Source organism: Athene noctua, chromosome 1 (assembly GCF_965140245.1).
Source record: "Athene noctua chromosome 1, bAthNoc1.hap1.1, whole genome shotgun sequence".
In the NCBI taxonomy this organism is placed as follows: domain Eukaryota; kingdom Metazoa; phylum Chordata; class Aves; order Strigiformes; family Strigidae; genus Athene; species Athene noctua.
This window is the reverse complement of record NC_134037.1, coordinates 184,712,185-184,732,550: the sequence shown is the minus strand read 5'-3', so window position 1 is coordinate 184,732,550 and position 20,366 is coordinate 184,712,185. Positions and strand designations below refer to the sequence as shown.

Sequence of the window (20,366 nt, the reverse complement as noted above, 5' to 3'; positions counted from 1 at the left end):
GCTAGGCAAAAAATGAATTGAGAGAGGCCCTGTGAAGAAGGACAGGGAGTACTGGGGGTATTTGAGAATGGAAAACTGACTATAAGGCAGCAATGTGCACTCACAGCCCAGAATCATCTACAGCCCAGCCGCATCAAGAGAAGTGTGGCCAGCAGGTCAAGGGAGGTGATTCTCCACTCCGCTCTGTGATACCCCACCTGGAGTTACTGCATTAAGTTCTGAGGCCCCCAACATAAGAAGGACATGGACCTGCTCCAGCAGGTCCAGAGGAGGGCCACGAGAATGATCAGGGGGCTGGAGCACTTCCCTTATGAGCACACCTGAGAGAGTTGGGGTTGTTCAGCCCAAAGCAAAGAAGGCTTCAGGGAGAACTTATAGCAGTCTTCCAGTATCTAAAGGAAAGATGGGGAGAGACTCCTCAGAGAATGTAGTGGTAGGATGACAGTTATTGGTTTTAAACTGAAAGAGGGTAGATTTAGTTTAGATATAAGGAAGAAACTCTTTACTGTGAGGGTGGTGAGACACTGGAACAGGTTGCCCAGAGGCTGCCCCCTCCCTGGCAGTGTTCAAGGCCAGGTTGGACGGAGCTTTGAGCAACCTGGTCTGGTGGAAGGTGTCCCTGCCCATGGCAGGGGGGTTGGAACTAGATGATCTTGAAGATCCCTTCCAACCCAAACCATTCTATGATTCTATGATAAATTGAAAACAATGATACTGGCAACTACTGTTTAACCAATATTTCTGTTGTTTACTAGGACTAACAGGCTGTTCATGTTTATGTAAAACAAAAATAAGTCTACTTCCCTCCTGAAGGAGTTCAAAATTCAGTTAGTAACAATATATCTAAACATTTTACATAAACCATATAATTGAGATATTTCATTGCTAATATGAAACTTCTTTAAAAATTGATTCTGCAATCCTAACTGGAAAATTCCTACTGTTTTCAGAGAATACAGTTCAAATCTCAAGTGCCATAACTGAATTTCTTTTCCTGCTCATGACCTGATTTATCATCGATATTTAGATTTAATGTATTTTGAATACAACAAAATCACCTCTGTGGGAAAAAAAAAAAACATAGGCACATGTCTTCTTTATCCAAAGCCAGAAGTTGCTAACTCTTACATTTATTGGAATCCACATCTTGCATCTTAAAGCAAGCATAACATTAGATATTCTGGGACAAAGATCCTCATTCATAACACAGTCTCCTGGTTCACACTCCAAAGATCTATTTCCAGAACGAATTCTGGCAATCCTTTCATTCCTAAATGCATAAGCTGAAAACACCTTCCCGAAAAAGGAAATTCCTTTTATGTATACATGCACCAGCATCAAAATAGTACAATGCTGAATATTTATCTTTTGTTTTCTTTCATTTCATTGTAGTGAATTCTGCTAGTAGTCCTGTATAAGGAACTCCTTAGGTTGAACATGAACCCAAAAATACCTCTTCATGTTTCCCATACACATTAAATACGTATGTCAACATTCAAGAATTATGACTATGGATTTCCCCTTCACATTACACACCAAATAACTGTTGACTTGTATAAAATGAGGATGCAAACCAATTTTAAATTAGACTGCAGGAATTAACCTTTAGACTCAATTGCAGATACATAAGTGACTTCAGAAAGTTAATGGAAAAGAGGCCTATTTTCCTCTCACTGTCTCAGTTCTGGGGATTTGTAACTGTATAGTTCTACGCTGCCTCTGCATGTTTAAATTCTTCAGGTCATTTAAATATCTAAAAACATTTGATTCTACTACAATCAGAATGCATGTTTGTAATCTGTATAGTAGATGCGATTATTATGGAAGAACTGTCAAAACCAATTACCTTTTTGTCCTGTTAACCTGAGACTATGCCCTGAACTGACTTTAAGCAGAACCTTCTAAGGAAACTCACTGGAGATCTGCTTAAAATCCATGGCACAAAACAAGCTCTTTAAAACTGCACACTCAGAAACATTTTTGTCTTTTGTGCATAAAGAGTTGGTCTAATATACAGACAGTGCTAAAAGCAATTAACTCTTTAATGTCAGAGTAAATATCACACTTAATATCGCGAAATAAAACCTGCAATTTCTGTTTTAAGACAAAACGCTTCTGTGCTTGGATAGCTTCCCAGTTCTTTGTAGGCACTCAAAAGTGGAAAAGTCATAGCTCCCATTTCCAGCTCAATGCTTTCCTTACAGCTCAATGAGTGTGTGAAGAAAAGGGCACTTACATCCTTGTCTATGTACCTCAAATACAGGTGTCTTCCTCTCAGCACAGTATCCTCATCTAAGCATATTTTTGTATCTCCTTCAATATTATGGTAATGGAGCAACTCCAAGGTAGGTCACTTGAAAAAGCACAATCCTGCCTTATGGATGGATACAAAGCTTGTTTAAAGACAGTACTCCTCACTTCAGTGGGTTTTGGGTCTAGTCGAGTAAAACTCCTTTTAAAGAGAAGGTTAAGTTACAGACATGCATGGTTTTCAAGCTTTGTCCTTTTACAGTGGCTTGAATATGTTTTATTACTACATTAAAGGTCAATGAAAGTACATTTTGTCTTTGTCACTTAACTAGAGAATTCTACAGTTGTCTCCCACAAGAGGAAGAAAGGACCACACATTTAAACAGACCATTACAGCCTGTTTTGCACTAAGAACTAATTAGGCTAATGAAATGTAATTTAATAAGATAAAATTAAGATTCTGATCTCCACTGCAAAGTTATGAATTTTGTACAGATTCTCTGACTTATGCAAGCTATTAAAATTTCCAAATGGTAATTCATGCAGCTGAGCTTAGGGAACTAAGATTGTATTTGGGAAATCAAACCTCAAATACACTTCCATGTTACATATTTCCTTCTGCATATAGACTGCAAGGTTATTGAAAGATGAGAGAAAAATATGTACAAGATTTGAGCAAACTAAGTGGTGAGAGACCTGGGAAAGCTCAAGATTTAGGATGTGTTGCTTGTTTTCAAGCAAATATACTGCTAATTTTCCTTAGTCTCAGTAGTACTGTCTTTACTGTCTGACCAGTGTTATTCTGTTAGTGATCTGCCTTCTGCTTAATCAACTGATTTCTAGATGACAAAAATTTACAGCTGATTAGGCTGCATAGCTCCGTCGCTATTTCAAAAGTTTCTAGGAATAGATTATTTTTGTGCTCAAATACCTCTAAATAAAAGGTTCTGCAGTCTGAATATCCCTGGATTCTGAACAGTGTTCACTGAAGCTGGTAAAGCTAAGTTAAAGAAGCATTTAGAGCTTCATCATTCCAGCTTTAATAAATATGTCGGGGGGGGGGGGGGGGGGGGGGGGAGGCAGTGTGCGCCCATCCACACATTTCTCCCTTTAGCTGTAGTGTATATAGTGTAGAGTATGCAGACTTAAGGTCTAAAGTTAGTATTTGCATTTTTTGAGACTGGAGTTGAGACTGCTGTGCTATCATCCTCAAAGACAGTGTTGGCACAATTCAGTCATTAATGACAATTTTCTATCCTTTCTCCATGAAAGAGGGCTACTTAATCTTTGGCTGGTTATGCTCAGCATTGGCTCAGTTTGCTCAGTAGTTAGTAGTTCAAATTTCAAACAGCACAGTGATCACACTTGCTTACCACTGTTAACACGTGAACCAGATACAACTGGCCACAAAAGCAAGCTCTGCAAGAGCCAACTACTTCTATAAACCCACAATGAAGATCAATAAGAATCTCAGCAGAATTCTTCATCCGGGAAAACTTGGGGTACAGGACAGAAAACCAATATGATCCTTTCCTCCCCACACATCATAAGGTCTCCAGCAGTGGTGATAATCTTACCAAAAGAAAATGAAAATAACTTGATTCTAACCATTCATCCTAGAGACAGAAGGTTATCAGCAGGACCATTCAGAGTGAAGGCCAAGCAAAACACCTTTCACCAAGCCCGGAGGTCTGTTTTTCAAGACAAAAACATTTTATTTACCTATAGAGAATCTAGCTGGTAACACAGTATTAGACTGGAAGGATGATCAACATGATCCAACATGGCAACTGTGAAGAATATGAACTTTCTTCATTTCTACTTATTTCAGTATCCTGTGTTCTAACACAAATGGTTTTTTGATACCCAAAAACAAAACTTGATATTTACAAATATAGAGCAATACATCAGAAGATTACAAAGTATTATAAACAGTTTGGATTTTAACTCTATTTGTCTGTTCTCAAGGCCGTTACAGAACAAAGAAAATCCTGTCATCACAGCACACTTATACAAATGCTTTTGTATAAACATAAATACTGAATCATAAAGCTCTTTCTTCTATTTCCCCAAACACAAATATCCAGAAACTTCAGTCAACTTATTCCTTAGCTAGTTCAGCTTTAATCACCTAACCACTATGGTTGTCTCAGCCCTCTCTACCTTTTTATAGATGAATATAACAAAAAAATCAAATCATCCATAAGAATGCAAGCAGTAAGTATTACATCTGCCTTCTTATTTCTTATATGCTCAGGATTATTTTACCTATTTAGCACACCAATAATCTGGCCAATTCTTATGAACTCTGATTCTATTGAATGGTTTTACCTTATCTTTTACTAGATGAAAGAAAAACACTGTCTAGCAGATGAAAAAAAAGAAATTTTTATTCATTCTTTCTTTTTAGCCAAAAATCAAAACAGCCATTAACTCACCCTCTCATGGGTGGTACTTAAATCACCACAGATTGACAATACCAAGAACCACTATTCCTCTTAAATTTTTACAAAGCTATCCCTATCCTGCTGTAGTTTTCTTGTGTAAATAACAGTGGCTCAACACACTTTCCAGCAGAGATGTGAGTTTCCAGGCTAAGAAACCTGGAATGTTCCAGCTACTTCAGGCTAATGATCTCTCAAATGCACACTAATATGTTTGATAAAAGTCTCCCAGCATGTGTGCACAGAATGCTTACCATAAGAATGACAGTACTGTGGGCAGGGCAAATCGCTGACACCATTTCAGACTGAGTTAGATGCTGGAGGCACAAATTAAAACTGTGAGCTTTCATTTCAGTGGGCTTTGACAGATGGAAGAGTGCATCAAATCTCTAATTGTTTAAACCATTAACTCATCTTTCCACCTGCATTATCTTTGGAAAGAGCTCAGCTGGAAGCCTGAAACAATTGCTCACAGACTGAATTCAGGAGTATTATTCTGAAAAGAAATTAGAGTTGTCTTTTCGAAACAGTCTGTTTATTTGGCTGCAGCATTTGTAAACTTATTTATCTTTATTTTCACATTTTTCTCTCTGTTCTGAAAACTCAAAAAACAGCCTTTCAGCCTTTCTGCAGAATCAATCAATCAGGGACCACTTCCTTGGCTGCTGGGAACATGAAAGTTGTATTGCAATTCACAGCGCATTATGATGATCCCCATTTATCTCCAATCCTTGTAAATGCCACTGCACATGCAGCTCTAAATTATGCCTGCTGGTCTTTTGACTTTCAGTTGCTTACAAAAAGAAAAACTTGTGTAAGGAGCTGTAAAAAAAATTATCTCTACTTCACAAACTCCCTTGAAATGCCTTTCCTAGTCATTTTGCCCCCCCTTAGGGTTAAAATACATTTTTCACTAAACCAGCATCAATGTAGGGCACTTTGTCATTTCACGTTACTCTCACTAGCATTTGACTCGTACTGTTGTTTTTATAGAGAAGCACCTGTTATGTGCTCAGCACTTCCAAGTACTTGAGAAGAGCAGCCTCGGTATTATGAAGCTCATACTGTAAAAGCAAATGGGCAAAATGGAGCAGGAAGAGCAAATGCTATGCACTTACATACACTTTAGCAAGACTCCCTGTTAATAAGATGACAGAAGGCAGTGGGATTTTAAGGATAGGATGGGAGCTTTGTGAATGACAGCAGGCAGGAGTCATTTTGGGCTAGGAAAGCATAAGTAGAAAATAAGAAAACATGACTCCACGAATACCATAACGGACTGGAGCAGCTGCTATACACAGAGAAGCTCAGAGAGCTGGGAATGTTCAGCCTGGAGGGAAGAAGGTTCAGGGGGATCTTACACGTTTATAAATAGCTCACTGGAAGCAATGAAGGGAGCCAGGCTGTTCTCAGTCATGCCCACAGACTGAGGAAAGAGGCAATGGACGCAAATTTAAAAAAATACAAAAACTTTTTTACTGTGTGGGGAGTCAAAAACTGGCAGGTTGCCCAGAGTGGTTGTGGTCTCCATCTGTGGAGATACTCAAACCCCAATTGGATGTGGTTCTGGACAAGCTGTTCTAGCTGACCCTGTTGAGTAGAGGGGTTGCACTAGAAGATCTCAAGCGGTTCCTTCCAACCTAAACAATTCACTGATTCTTTGGTACATTTGTAAGAAACAGGTAGATGGGCATACAGAATAGTGACACTAGTGGAAAGAAAGAAGTAAAATACCACATAAAGATTTTCAGAGGGTAAGTTAAGGAGAGGCAAAGCTTTAAATAATAATTATGTAAAGATTTGAAAGTAGCAAAGGTGAAGTCAGTGGAGAAATTCAAAACATAACATAAAACAGTTTACTGCACTGTACAAAGCCTCCAGTGCAACACTGTTATCCTTGAAGTACTTGAGTTATCCTTGAAGACTATTTTATTGGGCCAGATTCTGATAGTGGTTTACACATCAAGTAGTACTTTAATATAGCTGTTACTGGGACATCGATCAACAAAGTTAATGGTTATTGTAATGCTTTAGTTCAAATGAGCTTATCCGTGATATCAGGATTGGAGGCAGCTTGCACTGGTAGTGTTCGCAGTCCTGAGGGATATGGGTCAAGCAAAGAGTAAAGTCAGGACCCTGAATTTTAGGAAAGCAAAATTCCAGCTATTCAAGGAATTAGTCAAGAGGATCCCCTGGGAAACCGCCCTCAGGGACAAGAAAGCAGAACAGAGCTGGCAGATCTTTAAGGATGCTTTCCATAGAGCACAAGAGCTATCGATACCCAGGTATAAGAAATCAGGAAAGGAAGGCAAGAGACTTGGCATAGATGAGTGGAGACCTGTGGTCAAACTAAAGGGCAAGAAGAAAATGCACAGGCAGTGGTGCAAGGACAGGTAACCTGGGAAGAATTTAGGGACACTGCCTTCTTGTGTAGGGATGGGGCCAGGAAGGCCAAGGCGCAGCTGGAACTGAACTTGGCAAGAGACACAAAGAATAGTAAGGGCTTCTGTAGGTATGTCAGCCAGAAAAGGAAGGTCAAAAAAAGTGTATCCCCCCCAACAATCACAACTGGCAAACTGGTAACAAAGGACAAGGACAAGGCTGACGTGCTCAACAACTTTTTTGTCTCAGTCTTCACTGGCAACCTCTCTTCCCACACCTCTCAAGTGGATGGACCGTGAGGCAGGGACTGGGGGAGCAAAATCCCTCCCATGGTAAGAGAAGACCAGGTTAGTGACCACCTGAAGAATGTGATCATACATAAGGGACCTGACCAGGCGCATCCCAGAGTCCTGAGGGAAATGGCTGATGTAGTTGCCAAGCCACTCTCCATGATACTTGACATGGCAGTCAGGTGAAGTCCCTGGTGACTGGAAAAGGGGAAATCTTGCACCCATTTTTTAAAAGGGTAGAATGGCGGATCCTGGGAACTACTGACCTGTCAGCCTCACCTCTGTACATAAGAGGATCATGGAACAGATTACTTAGATAACTCAGAGTACGAGATATCATAGAAAATATGACTAATCAGAGGGGAAAAGGAGGAATAAGTCCAAAGTTTATTTTATTTGCATACCTATACATGTAACCCATGTCAAAATATTAATTTTTTTTTGTTTTTAAAGACAGCCTGCAGACTATAGGCAAGAAAATATCTTTAATTCCAATATGGAAAGCAAACACTTTGCCATGATGCAAGACTTAAGTCCAACTTGCATAAGTATACTGGATCTATCAGATTCCAGTTTTAAAAGGTCTTCCCCAAAACAGATAATACACTCTGCAGAGCTTCTGTTTTTAATTACTCTGCTGGGTCTGCTGTTGGCAACAGGAGCTGGGGTTTTATGTAGTCAGGTATGTGGAAGAAAAGAAGGGACTGCCTACACGTATGGTTCTCTCCCCAAACATGCATTTGATCCACGTTCTCTCCAGAAAGTAGTAGAGATGACTGTGTGTCAAGAAATACTGAGCGCAGCCCAACCCAGCCCATTTTGCTTTTTCTCAGTCTCTCCACTTTGCAGCTCAACTTTCTTATACTGTTATTTATGAGCCCAGCTTTCCATTCCCCAGCAAGTCTGACAGGCTGCCAGTAATCTACCGGTAAAGTAAAAGGAAAGAAATGCTAAATTTTAACTTTCATTATCTAGACCAAATCTGAATGGAACCTTAGGACAGAAAGTTACTTCTACACCATGTAGTATCAATCCTAATGAGGGTGGCAATGCTCGTGGAAACATTTACACTGTTCCTGGGAACATGGAGGGTTCAAGAGCATATTTGTAATGCTTGTACACCAACACACACAGTATGAGAAACAAACAGGATGAACTGGAAATTTTGGTTAGTTACTGAAACTATGATATATTTGATATTAGTGAGATTTGGTGGAATGAGTCCGATGACTGAAGTGGTGGCATAGAGGGCGACAGGGATAGGGAGGGCAGGCGAGGTGGAGGTGTGGTACTATACGTAAGGGAGAGGTGTGATTGCACAGCCCTTACAGTTAGGGATGGTGTGGCTGAGATCCTCTGGGGGAAAGTTAGGGGGATGGACAACAAAGCAGATGTTGTAGCACATGTCTACTACCAATCACCCAGACATGATGATAGCACTGATGAGTTATTTTATAGGCAATTAGGAGAAATATCTGTATCCGTAGCCTTTAATGGGAGATTTCAACTTTACAGACATGAACTGGGAATATCATACTGCTGTGATGAGCAGGTCTTGGAAATTCTTGAAGTTTGTAGGAAACAACTTCTTATCACAAGTACTCAGGGAGCCACCCAGGAAAGATGTCCTCCTAGACTTGCTGTTTGCCAATAGAGAAGGACTCGTGGGGGATGTGATGGTGGGTGACTGTCATGGCCACAGTGGTTGTGAAATGGTTGAGTTCAAAGTTCTCAGTGTAATGAGAACAAAAGGACAGCAGAGTTGCCGCCATGGACTTCAGGAGAGCAAACTTTAAGCTATTTGAGGAGCTATTCAGCAGAGTACCCTGGGAATCTGCTTTTGAGGGCTTAGGAGTCCACAAGTGCTGGTCAGTCTTTAAGAGCCACCTTTTAGAAGCACAGGAGCAGGCAATTCCACTTTATCGTAAGTCAAGCAAGCAGGGTAGAAGATCAGCTTGGCTGAACAGAGCACTCCTTGTGGAGCTCAGGAAGAAAAAGAAATTGTATGATCTCTGGAAGTGAGGTCAGGCTTTGCAGGAAGATTACAGAGCTGTGCTTTGTATATGCCAGGGAGAAGACATGAAAGGCCAAAGCTCGATTAGAGTTGAAACTGACCTCTGTTGCGTCAGATAATAGGAAAGTCTTTTTTAAGTATGTTAAGAGCAAGAAGAGGTCTAAAGAAAACATTGGGCTGATATTTGTTGAAGATGGTTATCTGACTAACAGAGATGAAGAAAAAGAGGAGGTATTCAATGTGGGTTTTGCCTCAGTCTTCAGTAATACGGATAGACCTTGGGCTGCCCAGTCCCCTGAGTCAGAGGACCACAAGTGCGGGAACAGGGACTTTCCCTTTGTGGACACTGAAATTGCAAGAGACCAGCTGTATCAGCTGAATGTTCACAAGTCCATGGGGCCTGATGGGATTCATCCCAGAGCACTGAAGGAGTTAGCAGTTGGCATGGCAGGACAATCTCTCCCAATGATCTACCAAAGGTCTGGAGTGTCTGGTCAGGTCCCTGATGACTGGAAGCTAGACAGCCTGATTCCAATCTACAAAAAGGGCAAGAGGGAAGACCCAGGGAACTACAGACCTGTTAGTCTAACCTCAATTCCTGGACAATTATGGAGAAGATTATACTGGGGACTAGTGAAAGGCATCTAAAGGACAATGAAATCATCAGGCACAGTCAACATGGGTTCACAAAGGGAAAGTCCTGTTTAATTTGATATCCTTCTATGATAAGGTCCCCACCTGGTGGATGAAGGGAAGGCGCTGGATATATTTTTTTGCCTTTTAATAAGGCTTTTGATACTGTCCCTCACAGCACCCTTCTGGAGAAGTTGTCCAATTGTGGGATGAGCAGGTTAATGTGTGCTGGGTGAAAAACTGGCTCAAAGGGTTGTAGTGAATGGGGTTACATGGGGCTGGTGACTGGTCACCAGTGGTGTTCCTCAGGGTTCAATTCTAGAATCAGCTCTGTTCAATATATTTATCAATTATCTGGATGCAGGAGTTGAATGCACCATTAGCAAGTTTGCTGATGGTACCAAACTGGGAGGTGCTGTTGACTCTCTGGAGGGACAAGAGGCCTTGCAGAGGGTCTAGGTAGATTGGAGCATTGGGCAGTGATTAATGGGATGAAATTTAACAAGCCCAAATGATAGATTCTGCACCTGGGACACAGTAACACCAGGCACAAGTACAAATGGGGAGAGAAGCGGCTGGGGAGCAGCCCTGCAGAAAGAGATCTGGGGATGCTGGTCACCAGCAGGGTCAGTGTGAGCCAGCAGTGAGCCCTGGCAGCCAAGAGGGCAAATGGCATCCTGAGGCGCATCAGACACAGCATAAGCAGCCAGTAGAAAGAGATGATTGTCCTGCTGCGTTCAGTGTTGGTGCGGCCTCACCTGGAGTCCTGCGTGCAGTTCTGGGCCCCACAATTTAAGAAGGATGTGAAGGTCTTGAATGTGCCCAGAGGAGGGCAACAAAGCTGGTGAAAGGCTGGAAGGAAAGTCTTATGAGGAACAGCTGAGGACTTTGGGTTTGTCTAGTCTGGAGAAAAAGAGCCTGAGGGGCAACCTCACTGCTCTCTGCAGCTTTCTGAGGAGGGGAAGTGGAGAGGGAGGTGCTGAGCTCTTCCCCCTGGTATCCAGTGATATAGGATGTGGGGGAATGGTTCAAAGCTGCACTGGGGGAGGTTCAGACTGGACATTAGGAAACATTTCGTTACCAAGAGGGTGGTCAAACACTCAAACAGGCTTCTTAGATGGGTGGTCAATGTCCCAAGCCTGTCAGAGCTTAAGAGGCATTTGGACAATGCCCTTAATAACATGCTGTAACTTTTGGTCAGCCCTGAACTGGACAGCCAGTTGGGCTAGATGATCACTGTAGGTCCCTTCTAGCTGAAATATTCTATTCTACCCTGGTCTGTTCTATGAGGAATGGTTAAGGGAACAAGGGTTGTACAGTCTGGAGAAAAGGATGCTGAGGGGAGATCTGAAAGGTGGTTGTAGCGAGGTAGGTGTTGGTCTCTTTCGCCAAGCAACAAGTCACGGGACAAGAGGAAATAGCCTCAAGTTGCACCAGGGGTGGTTTAGATTGGATATTAGGAAAAATTTCTTCACTGACAGGGTTGTCAAGCATTGGAACTGGCTGCCCAGGGAAGTGGTTGAGTCACCATCCCTGGAGGTATTTAAGAGCTGTAGATGTGGTGCTTAGGAACATGTTTTAGTGGTGGACTTGGCAGTGCTGGACTCGGTGATATCAAGGGTCTTTTCCAACCTAAATTATTCTGTGATTCTATTCCTTCGATTTCCAAAGAAAAACTCTAAAAATTTTCAAGACTCAGCTTCATGTTTGATATATTAAAGAGTAAAAGATTAAAAGAACCATTTTCAGGATCAAATAGCTAGATTAATATTCACTAGTTCTGTCAATATATAAACAACATACAGATGTTGTCACATAAAAATACATTAGTTTGTATATATAATAATTCCCAAGAATTAATTCTAACCAATAGTACCAAATGTTTTTTTCCTGATAACTTTTAGAAAAATGCCTAAACCTTATACTTCATTGTCAAAGTATATATTTTTAGGGACCATAAGAAATTAAAACACACCAGATATCTACTGTAATTTGATGGCTTAAAAAAAAAAAAAAAAAAAGTTCCGTTCAACTTCTAATAGAAATTCTTATTCTTCTGAGACCATGAGACTTAAAAAAGAAAATCCAATACCCACCATAAATTAACAGTGAGAAAAATAAACACAGTAGAAAAAAGAAAGACAAAGCTATAAAATAATATGAAGGGCATAAGATCAAACAAAACAACAGAACTATGGACAAAGTTAGACAAAAAAAATCTGGTTTCAAATCTATTTCCAAAGAAGTTCACCACAAACTTCACTGACTACAGTGCCGGTTTTACCTCAATACTCCTATTCGCAGGGGAAGCCAACCATGCAGTTGACAAGATCCCAAGAAAGCCTTCAGTCTGTACAAGCAGACGAGTAGGAGTGCATCAGGGCAGTGAGTTACTACTGCAGTCAAAAATGACAATTTATTTAATGATCTTATAGTTGTCCTAATTATAATAGAGTATTTTTAGCATGCTGGAATTACCCACCTCATGTCAAAACAAGGCAAGTATTCAAGAGCTCTCTTGTGTTTTATCTTATAAAATAGACCTCTGGAGAGATCTTATTAAATTACATATAAAATTATTAGTGCATATTTTGCTGCTTACACTCATGCTTTTGTGATTTGCTCCATTAAAATAACAAAAACAAATAGCTGTTTGGGATGTAGGTAGCAATCTACAACTGTTCCCGTGAGAGCTAAAAGCAGTTTAGTTCATTAGATTTGCACCTCTTTGAAAACTTAGTAGTTCTCAAAGGTATTCATCTTCAAACTAACAGTTGTTGTCTACACTTTTATTAGAGGGCAATGGTATAATAGCTGGAATTAATTTTAGAGGTATTTCACTGACCAAATGAACTTGAACAATATCTTATCAAAAGCTATCTTCAACTAGAGAAGCATTCTTAAATATAAAGACCACAGATTTCCAAGAAAAAAAAAATTGTCATTGTATGCTAGTATTAAGATATTTTTGCCAGTTATTCTATTAACAAAATTGTGGCTACAAAATTTCCACAGAATTTTATGCCAGACTGATCTTACTCTCAGAGAATAACAGACAGAGATTTTAGAACAGCTTTTTCCTAGTTCAGGTCTAGACAAAAGGAAGCCAAAACAGACATCAGAGGTGCAATGACGAGAAAACATATGAAAAAACTCTGTACTGGATGCCTTATGAAGATTTTTCTTCTCCATAGCTCCATCTCCCATCCAGAACATCTACTTTTGCAGGCTACTGTCTGCCCTTGGAATGAAAAAAAATGCTTCTAAAATAAAATTGGGGTTCCTTATGTTACAAGTAAGAAGATGGACTACACTGTACCTTTTCCTTCATATAAAGTGTACTATGAAAGATTAATAGAAAAGTTACTAAATTAACTACTACATCAATCTTTTATTGCCGTATCAGCTACTGTCTGATATACTGATGCAACTTCCAAATAGCATTTCTCCACTGTGTATCAGATACAAATACTTGTGCAAGCAAAAGCTGCTCCTGTGCTTCAAAGTCCCCCACTAACAAAGTAGCTAGATGTTTGCTGTCATCTGCATTTTACCACAAATCACCTCAAAAAGCTGTGTCACTAAACAACACAACCACAAAATAAAGGTAAACACTGGAAGAATCCTTTAGAAAAAATGTCATCTGAGATATCAGATTCACAGTCATATAAACCTCCACTGAGGTGCTGAGAAGCAGTGACAGGAATTTGCATTTTTAAAAGCTTAACTCAATCCCCTGCATCGCTTTGAAAGTTTCAGTTAGATAATGCTGTTTGACTTTGCATTGCAAAACACAGAAAAACAAAGCTTGTCTGAAACAAGAACATCCTGCTCATGTGCAGCTCTGCTAACAATTTGAACAAGTTTTATATTTACTTCTTTTTCTAAATATGGCAAATCTGCTTTCTTAAGGAAAATTTATTAGCTTCCTAAAAAAGAATGAAAATATAAGGTAACATGACTGTAAAGTATACGCAAAGTAATTTCAAGCTTACAACTCTTCTTTCATTTTGCATTATTATACAATTTGTAGCATTCTTACACTGATTTCAAGAGACTAATAGAAACTTAAGGTAAACCGATTCACAGCACCTTATATACAGCTTATATGGATTCTATGAATTTGGGAATGAGAGAGATGTTCCTATAACCTCTGCTCTACTTTAAAATCTGGATAATTTTTCTTGTATGATTCTTACTTTGTCAGGTAGACAAACCACTGGAAAAACTTTCTGATTACATACCATGGTAGCCTTCATAACTGAATAAAAAAGAAAATTACATCAGGATCACTGTGGTACAAGACCCCCACACTTTCCTTAAAAGGCAATTCAGTTATGATGAAACACATTCTGCACCTCTGTTTTTTTTTCAAGAATGATGAGATTTCATCGCAAAGGTTCAACCCTTAGCAGCATGGCACAGCTAATGGAAATGTTCTGTTCTCTTCTTATACCAACATTATTATACCCCATTTTTAATACTGACAAACGCAATCAACTTTATTTTCCTGCCATAGAGCAGTCAATAAATTCGTCCACTTCCAATCCCATTCATTTCAATGGAAGCTAGATCAGTGAACCAGTAATCTCACTCTTTAAATGTAGAGAAGAAATTGTCATGTAAAAATCAAGTGTTAGCACCAGCATATGTGTAGTTTGCATTATTAAAACACTACAGAACAATGCTACTTGGATTTAATCCCATTTGCAGTACAACCTTCACAGAATAAGGAATAAATATTGAAGTTAAAAAGCCTAAATTGTTGTAGAACTACATTTTCAGGAAGATTAGACAAAAATACTACCTTCAACATTTTCAGGTAAACTTCCAACGGATGCATCTTCCATGACATTTATGAACAGTCAGCACCAGAGTGTGTAATTACACTTTGACCCACCAAAGCTCCTAAACCACTGTTGTTTCTATCTAGGCACCATAGAAAGACTCTTGCACAGGACAATCAGTTTGACAATTAGCTCACCTACCCTCTAGGCTTTCAGGATTAAAGTGCTAGGATAGGACAGGGCATCAGTAGAGCCACTGGGATTTGTATCAATAATATTTTCAAAGGAATTCAGTGTCAGGCTAAAAATTAAATGAAAAGCACTTAATCTACAGACATTAAGATGAAAAGCACTTAATCTACAGACAAGCAATTGAAAGCAACTAGGTAACTTAAATGAGAGGGGAAAAAAGGACATACCTTTGAACACTGTTTATGATTCTGGCACCAAGCAAGTGACCCATTGTTCTGAAAGACAAAGTACATGAATATTAATATTTATTTAAGAATAGACATGATCATCCTAACAGGTTTAAACAGAATACACCATCCAGTTCTGCTTAGAGAATGATGTTGTGTCACAACACTAGTACCAATTCCGACTCCAACTCCCTTTTGGTAAAAGGCTCAGGCAAATGTAAAGTGACAAGAGGGAAGTTAGGAAAGCTTTTCATCAGGCAAGGCTGGTGGAAAACTGACTGAATTCACTTTTTAGTCCATCTTTGTAAACATTATCTAGACTTGCTAGGAAGTAAACAAAAGGTAAGAGTTGTATTTAAGAAACTGATATGGACTGGTAATTCATGAACAGAAAGCCCATTAGTCAAATTTCAATATTGCACAGTACTTAAAATAAATTGTCAACAAAAGATAATACACAGCCTAGAAGTAAATGGAAAATTTAATTAAATGAGACATGAGTTTACCAGAAGTCAACCATGCCAGTTTTATTTTACATTTTTTGATTAAAAAAGTGCATTTCCCAGATCAGGAAACACTATAGCTCTCATTTATCTTGACTGTAGCAGAGCAACCAATACAGTACCACATACAAAATAATAATGTAAACTATAGGAAAAGAGAACATGATGAAAACAGAAAGATAAATATGAAACTGGCACAGGTACAAACAGCAACCTGCAGTTCTACTAGAGGAGCTTCTGAAGAGCCAAATTTGGAAACAATATTTCCTGATAAAAAAACCCCATACCTCAGGAAAGAGAAGTGTATGTCTGTGGGGTTAAAAGATGAAAGAAAATACTGATTCACTTTCTGTATATTGGAAGATCAAAACATAATCAGGAAGACCTGAGTGACTCTGTGGACTGAACACAAGAAATGGGGTACAAACTCTGCAACAGAGAGTGCACGTTCATAAACTTAGAAACTTACACATATATATTTCTTCCATAATAAATCAGTAACACAGATTTGGATCAGATACTCTGGGAAGTTCAGGAACTGCAACTAAAGCACTGAATTTGGATGTTACTTACTCTTGTAGTTTAAGAACCAAACTAATGCAAATTATACTTATGATTTCACCTCAACTTTTAATCTGAACTTCAGAAACTTTCATATATGCCAGTTTTTTTCATATGAGCTGTAATGCTAAAAAATTTCTATTCCTGTATTACCTAAGGAGCTCTGGAGATGATAAATGTAAAGACATCTATTCATTTCACTTGTAAGCTTATTTAGGAACAATTTAAAAATTTTATTTCATACAATTTGATTTCAATATTTTATGAAAATTTATTTTGTCTTATCTTCCCAGCAGATTACAATGCAAGCATTATTTGATTTTATAATATCACTTTTATCTGCCATTACTGTAGAATTTAGCTAAAAATGAGATTTGCTAGCATAAGAATAGCAAACTATGGGCACCATGTCAGGTCCAACCCCTTCAAAAAGAGAGACATAAATAGAAGAAATAAAATTTTAGAACAGCTGTAAATAACATATGCTAGTGGGAATACTTCAGTATTACTCTCAATACTGTATGAGGATTTATTATTTCCATTTACAGATCTAGCCAGCAGTAATGTTAAAACAATATTTTATGTGCTACTTTCAATTTATTCCCCCTTTCTTCTTCATATAAAATGTGACAGAGGTAGCTGATTGCAATAACAGATTAGTAGCAGCTCGCCACTTTGTTTCAGTTACGCTGCTGCTTTCCACTGAACTAGAAAAATCACTCCTGCCTTTGAATTGTATCTGTTATTTGAGACACTAACACCATAAATGTCCAGATGTGTGGCTCCCCTACTTCATAATTTCAATGTCTACAACTGTTTTCATTTTCCTACTGAAAGTTATTACCACTTGAATTAAAAAGTAAGTTTAGCAAAACATAAAAGTATTGTTTAGCAGCTTCATATAAACTAACATGCTGTGAATGATCTTTCATCATACAAGGTGAAAGAGCAAATTCTACACACTGCCTTTGAACAACAGGGTATCAGAGGAAGCAGGAATGCGTATGCTAAATGAATGCTCTCCTCCACTCTACATCTTAGCAAATGATTAATCTAAGTTGCACATTCAGCTGTGATTTTTTTCTGCTTTTAATCTAGCATACCTGACTGAAACTGTAATTTCAAACTATCAGAAATTTGTGTTATCTGTATCATTTTACATGCTCCCAGATTACATCCTCAGTTCCCTCATGTTTGTTTTTCTTAAAATCCAGTCCTGACCTGACTTATTGCAATGAGAGTTTTGACTTGGTCTTCACTGGTTGCTTAATTCTGCTGTGCAGAAATGGCCTTAAGGAAGAGTTAAATACCACTGTTTCTGCCCATCTATAAATCTTCCACCAGTGTACCTGGTGAAAGAAGAAGAAACTGTGCTCAGCAGAGTAAATTCCAAATATTCTATATTCCCCGCACTGACACGTCATATGAAAGATGTCAGACAGACAAGACTAAAAACAGTCTCCAACGTCACATGGTAGATGGAGACAACTGGAGCTCAGGCCACCGCCTGAGCCCCACACACTTTCAGTCTGTGACAAAGGAAACTGTAGACAAACAGAATCAGACCTTCAAATAGCAGGACTGTTTGACATGTATAAGGCAAGAGTTTACAAAAGCAAAGACAGGAGGGAAAAAACACGAAAAATTTAAAAAGAAAACCAGGCATTACAAGATTCATCATTTATTTTTTTCATGAATATACAAGCCACAAGTATTTTCAATGAAATGTTAACTCAGCATCTCTAATCAGTCTTACTAGGCTTCATTTCAGCAAGTATATGAGTACACTGGTAAATCACAAATACCCTTGAGCCTAAACAGGTAAGATATAAACATCTGTGTTCGGTGCCCTCTTATGCCTTGAAAAAAGAAAAATTGTGCAGCATCTCTTGTAGGAAAATAATGCATGTGGAGAGGCAATGAAGAATCAATCTTCACCTATCTACAGTGTGCCCCAGGGGAAAAAAAAAAAAAAAAAAAACCACCCACCCAAACTTTACAAGCAAGTAAAAACTGGCCTTTCATTAGAACAATGGCCAAAACAGAAAAAAAAAAAAAAAAAAAAACCAACAAACCAAACAACTACTTCATTTGCATCTCTCTCCATAATTATGTTAAGAGATACAACCCTTTTTTTTGAAATGCCAGAGATCACCTGTGGAAAATGAACTAGACAATCTGCTATGACGGTACCTGTATATCTATTACCAGTTTTGGAAGTCTTTTCTCCCCTGTCCATACTTAAATTCACATTTGAGGGAAACTGCAGTCTCTCAGAAGTGGCCTCTCCTGATGACCTCACTGATTATTTCAAAATGGCAAAAAAGCATAGAAATAAGCCCTTCACTGACGTGAAACAGAGCACTTGAGTAGACAAATCAATAGCTGTTGTAATGATGAATTTAGAGACACGTTTCCAACATTTTCCTTAACCTTTCAAAAATCTCAACAGCATGAAATTATATGTAATAGTAAACCATAATTTATACCGTGCCTGACATATATTTCCTGACTGCATGCTCACTAAGACACAAATTAATATAGGGACTTATCTATGGCAGTGCTCTGTGTCCCCGGGCCCAACTGTGGAATTAAGGTGCAGATTGGAATCAACAAATTCAAACAAGGCTTTCCAGTTCTCAAAATACCGAAGTATGCGCCTAGGAATGAATTTCAGAAAAGCCTGTACACTTAGTGGGGAGAGATACCAAACCCAGCAGATAGGAAATGCCAAAGAAAAATTTATTTCTCAAAGACTTTTACTTGAGATGAACTTCTAGTAGATGTATGGACAGGGGAACCACAGTCCCACTTCTCCTGGGCTCTGTTCTTTATCCTTTTGATATTGAATATTTTTCTTTGAAAATATGGCAGAAAAATGAAAAGAGGATACCCTTTTATACAACAGCTTGAACACTGACCCCAGAAGTCTTTGACCAAGCTAGAGTAAATTTAAGCCCTTACACACTTTGAAATTACTTTTAGCAACAGGCTCCTGTTCATAGGAGATACATGAAGTTAGAAGAGAGAGTGAACGAACAAGGTCATAAAGCCCAATGATGAGGTCCACCTCTGAGAAACAGGACTGCTCCTTCAAGAACAATTTATGCAAACACATCTTTAACATCTTCAATTCTACATGCTTGTCCCATGTACAGCAAGTTTGAAGACATCCACTGGAGAAGCCATGAATAGAATAGGATCAGTATGAGATGAAACCAACCATACAAACAACAAAATCCCTAAAATATTCTGGTTCTTTGGCTTCCATCCAGGGAAGACAGGAAGGACAGACGAACAACTAAAATGTGTACATTTTGTGCCTTTTATAAAGTTTCTTATTTCATTGTAAATTATGTCTTAAGGAAATAATTAATTCCTTACTAAGGGATTTCTATTACCTTATAATGGTTCTCATGAAGAATGAAATTGAATGACACAAGCATCAACAAATCATAATTTCAGTGTTACTGAGCAGGATCATTCCTGATACTTAGATACAGGAATGGTGTTTGCACATATAGCAGCAGTTCCCACTACAAACATTTGATTGGGATACTTCATCCCACCTGAATAGAAAATGATCAGACCTTGATTAGTTATGCTTTCATGCTTCACCTCGAAGCTATATTAAACCATGTGACAATGCTAGTTACCACTAGGAAGTTCCAGCTAATATAAAACAATGTCATATATGGCAGAAAACGCAAGCCTGCCCAGTAGCTGCCCCTGGATTCCAGTCTTTCCAGTTGCTGGCACCTGGACACAAGTACCCAAAAACACAGCCCCACTCCAGCTTCTGGTATAGACTGTCTCACACACACTGACAGAGCAGACTGGGACTCCAGTGGCCACCCCCCCTGTGGCTGGGGGGTTTACTCCAACTTCCAGTAGCCAACATCCCTGTGATCTCATCCTTAAGAGATACACCAACACACCCAGAACTGGCCAGGACACCCCTGATCCTGCAGTAGCCAACCTGCTGTCCTCTCACCCCTGCAGGAACACACATACCTGGCTCACAAGCCACTTCACCCACCCATAGGATTGTCCAGCTGGCTCTTCACTACTGCTCACACACTC

The 20,366-nt window shown here is 39.1% G+C and overlaps 1 protein-coding gene across 3 annotated transcripts in view; it reads right to left on the bottom strand.

The window, feature by feature from the left end:
• Window positions 1-20,366, bottom strand: part of ANOS1 (anosmin 1) — a 161,576-nt gene that overhangs the window by 118,463 nt on the left and 22,747 nt on the right. For all 3 annotated transcript variants that reach the window (XR_012633719.1, XM_074907431.1, XM_074907419.1), the window contains exon 2: window positions 15,220-15,267. Coding sequence is in view for 2 of the 3 variants with exons in the window: in XM_074907431.1 (XP_074763532.1) it covers window positions 15,220-15,267 (48 nt within the window). In the remaining variant the exon portion in view is untranslated. The remainder of the gene's footprint in view (window positions 1-15,219; window positions 15,268-20,366) is intronic.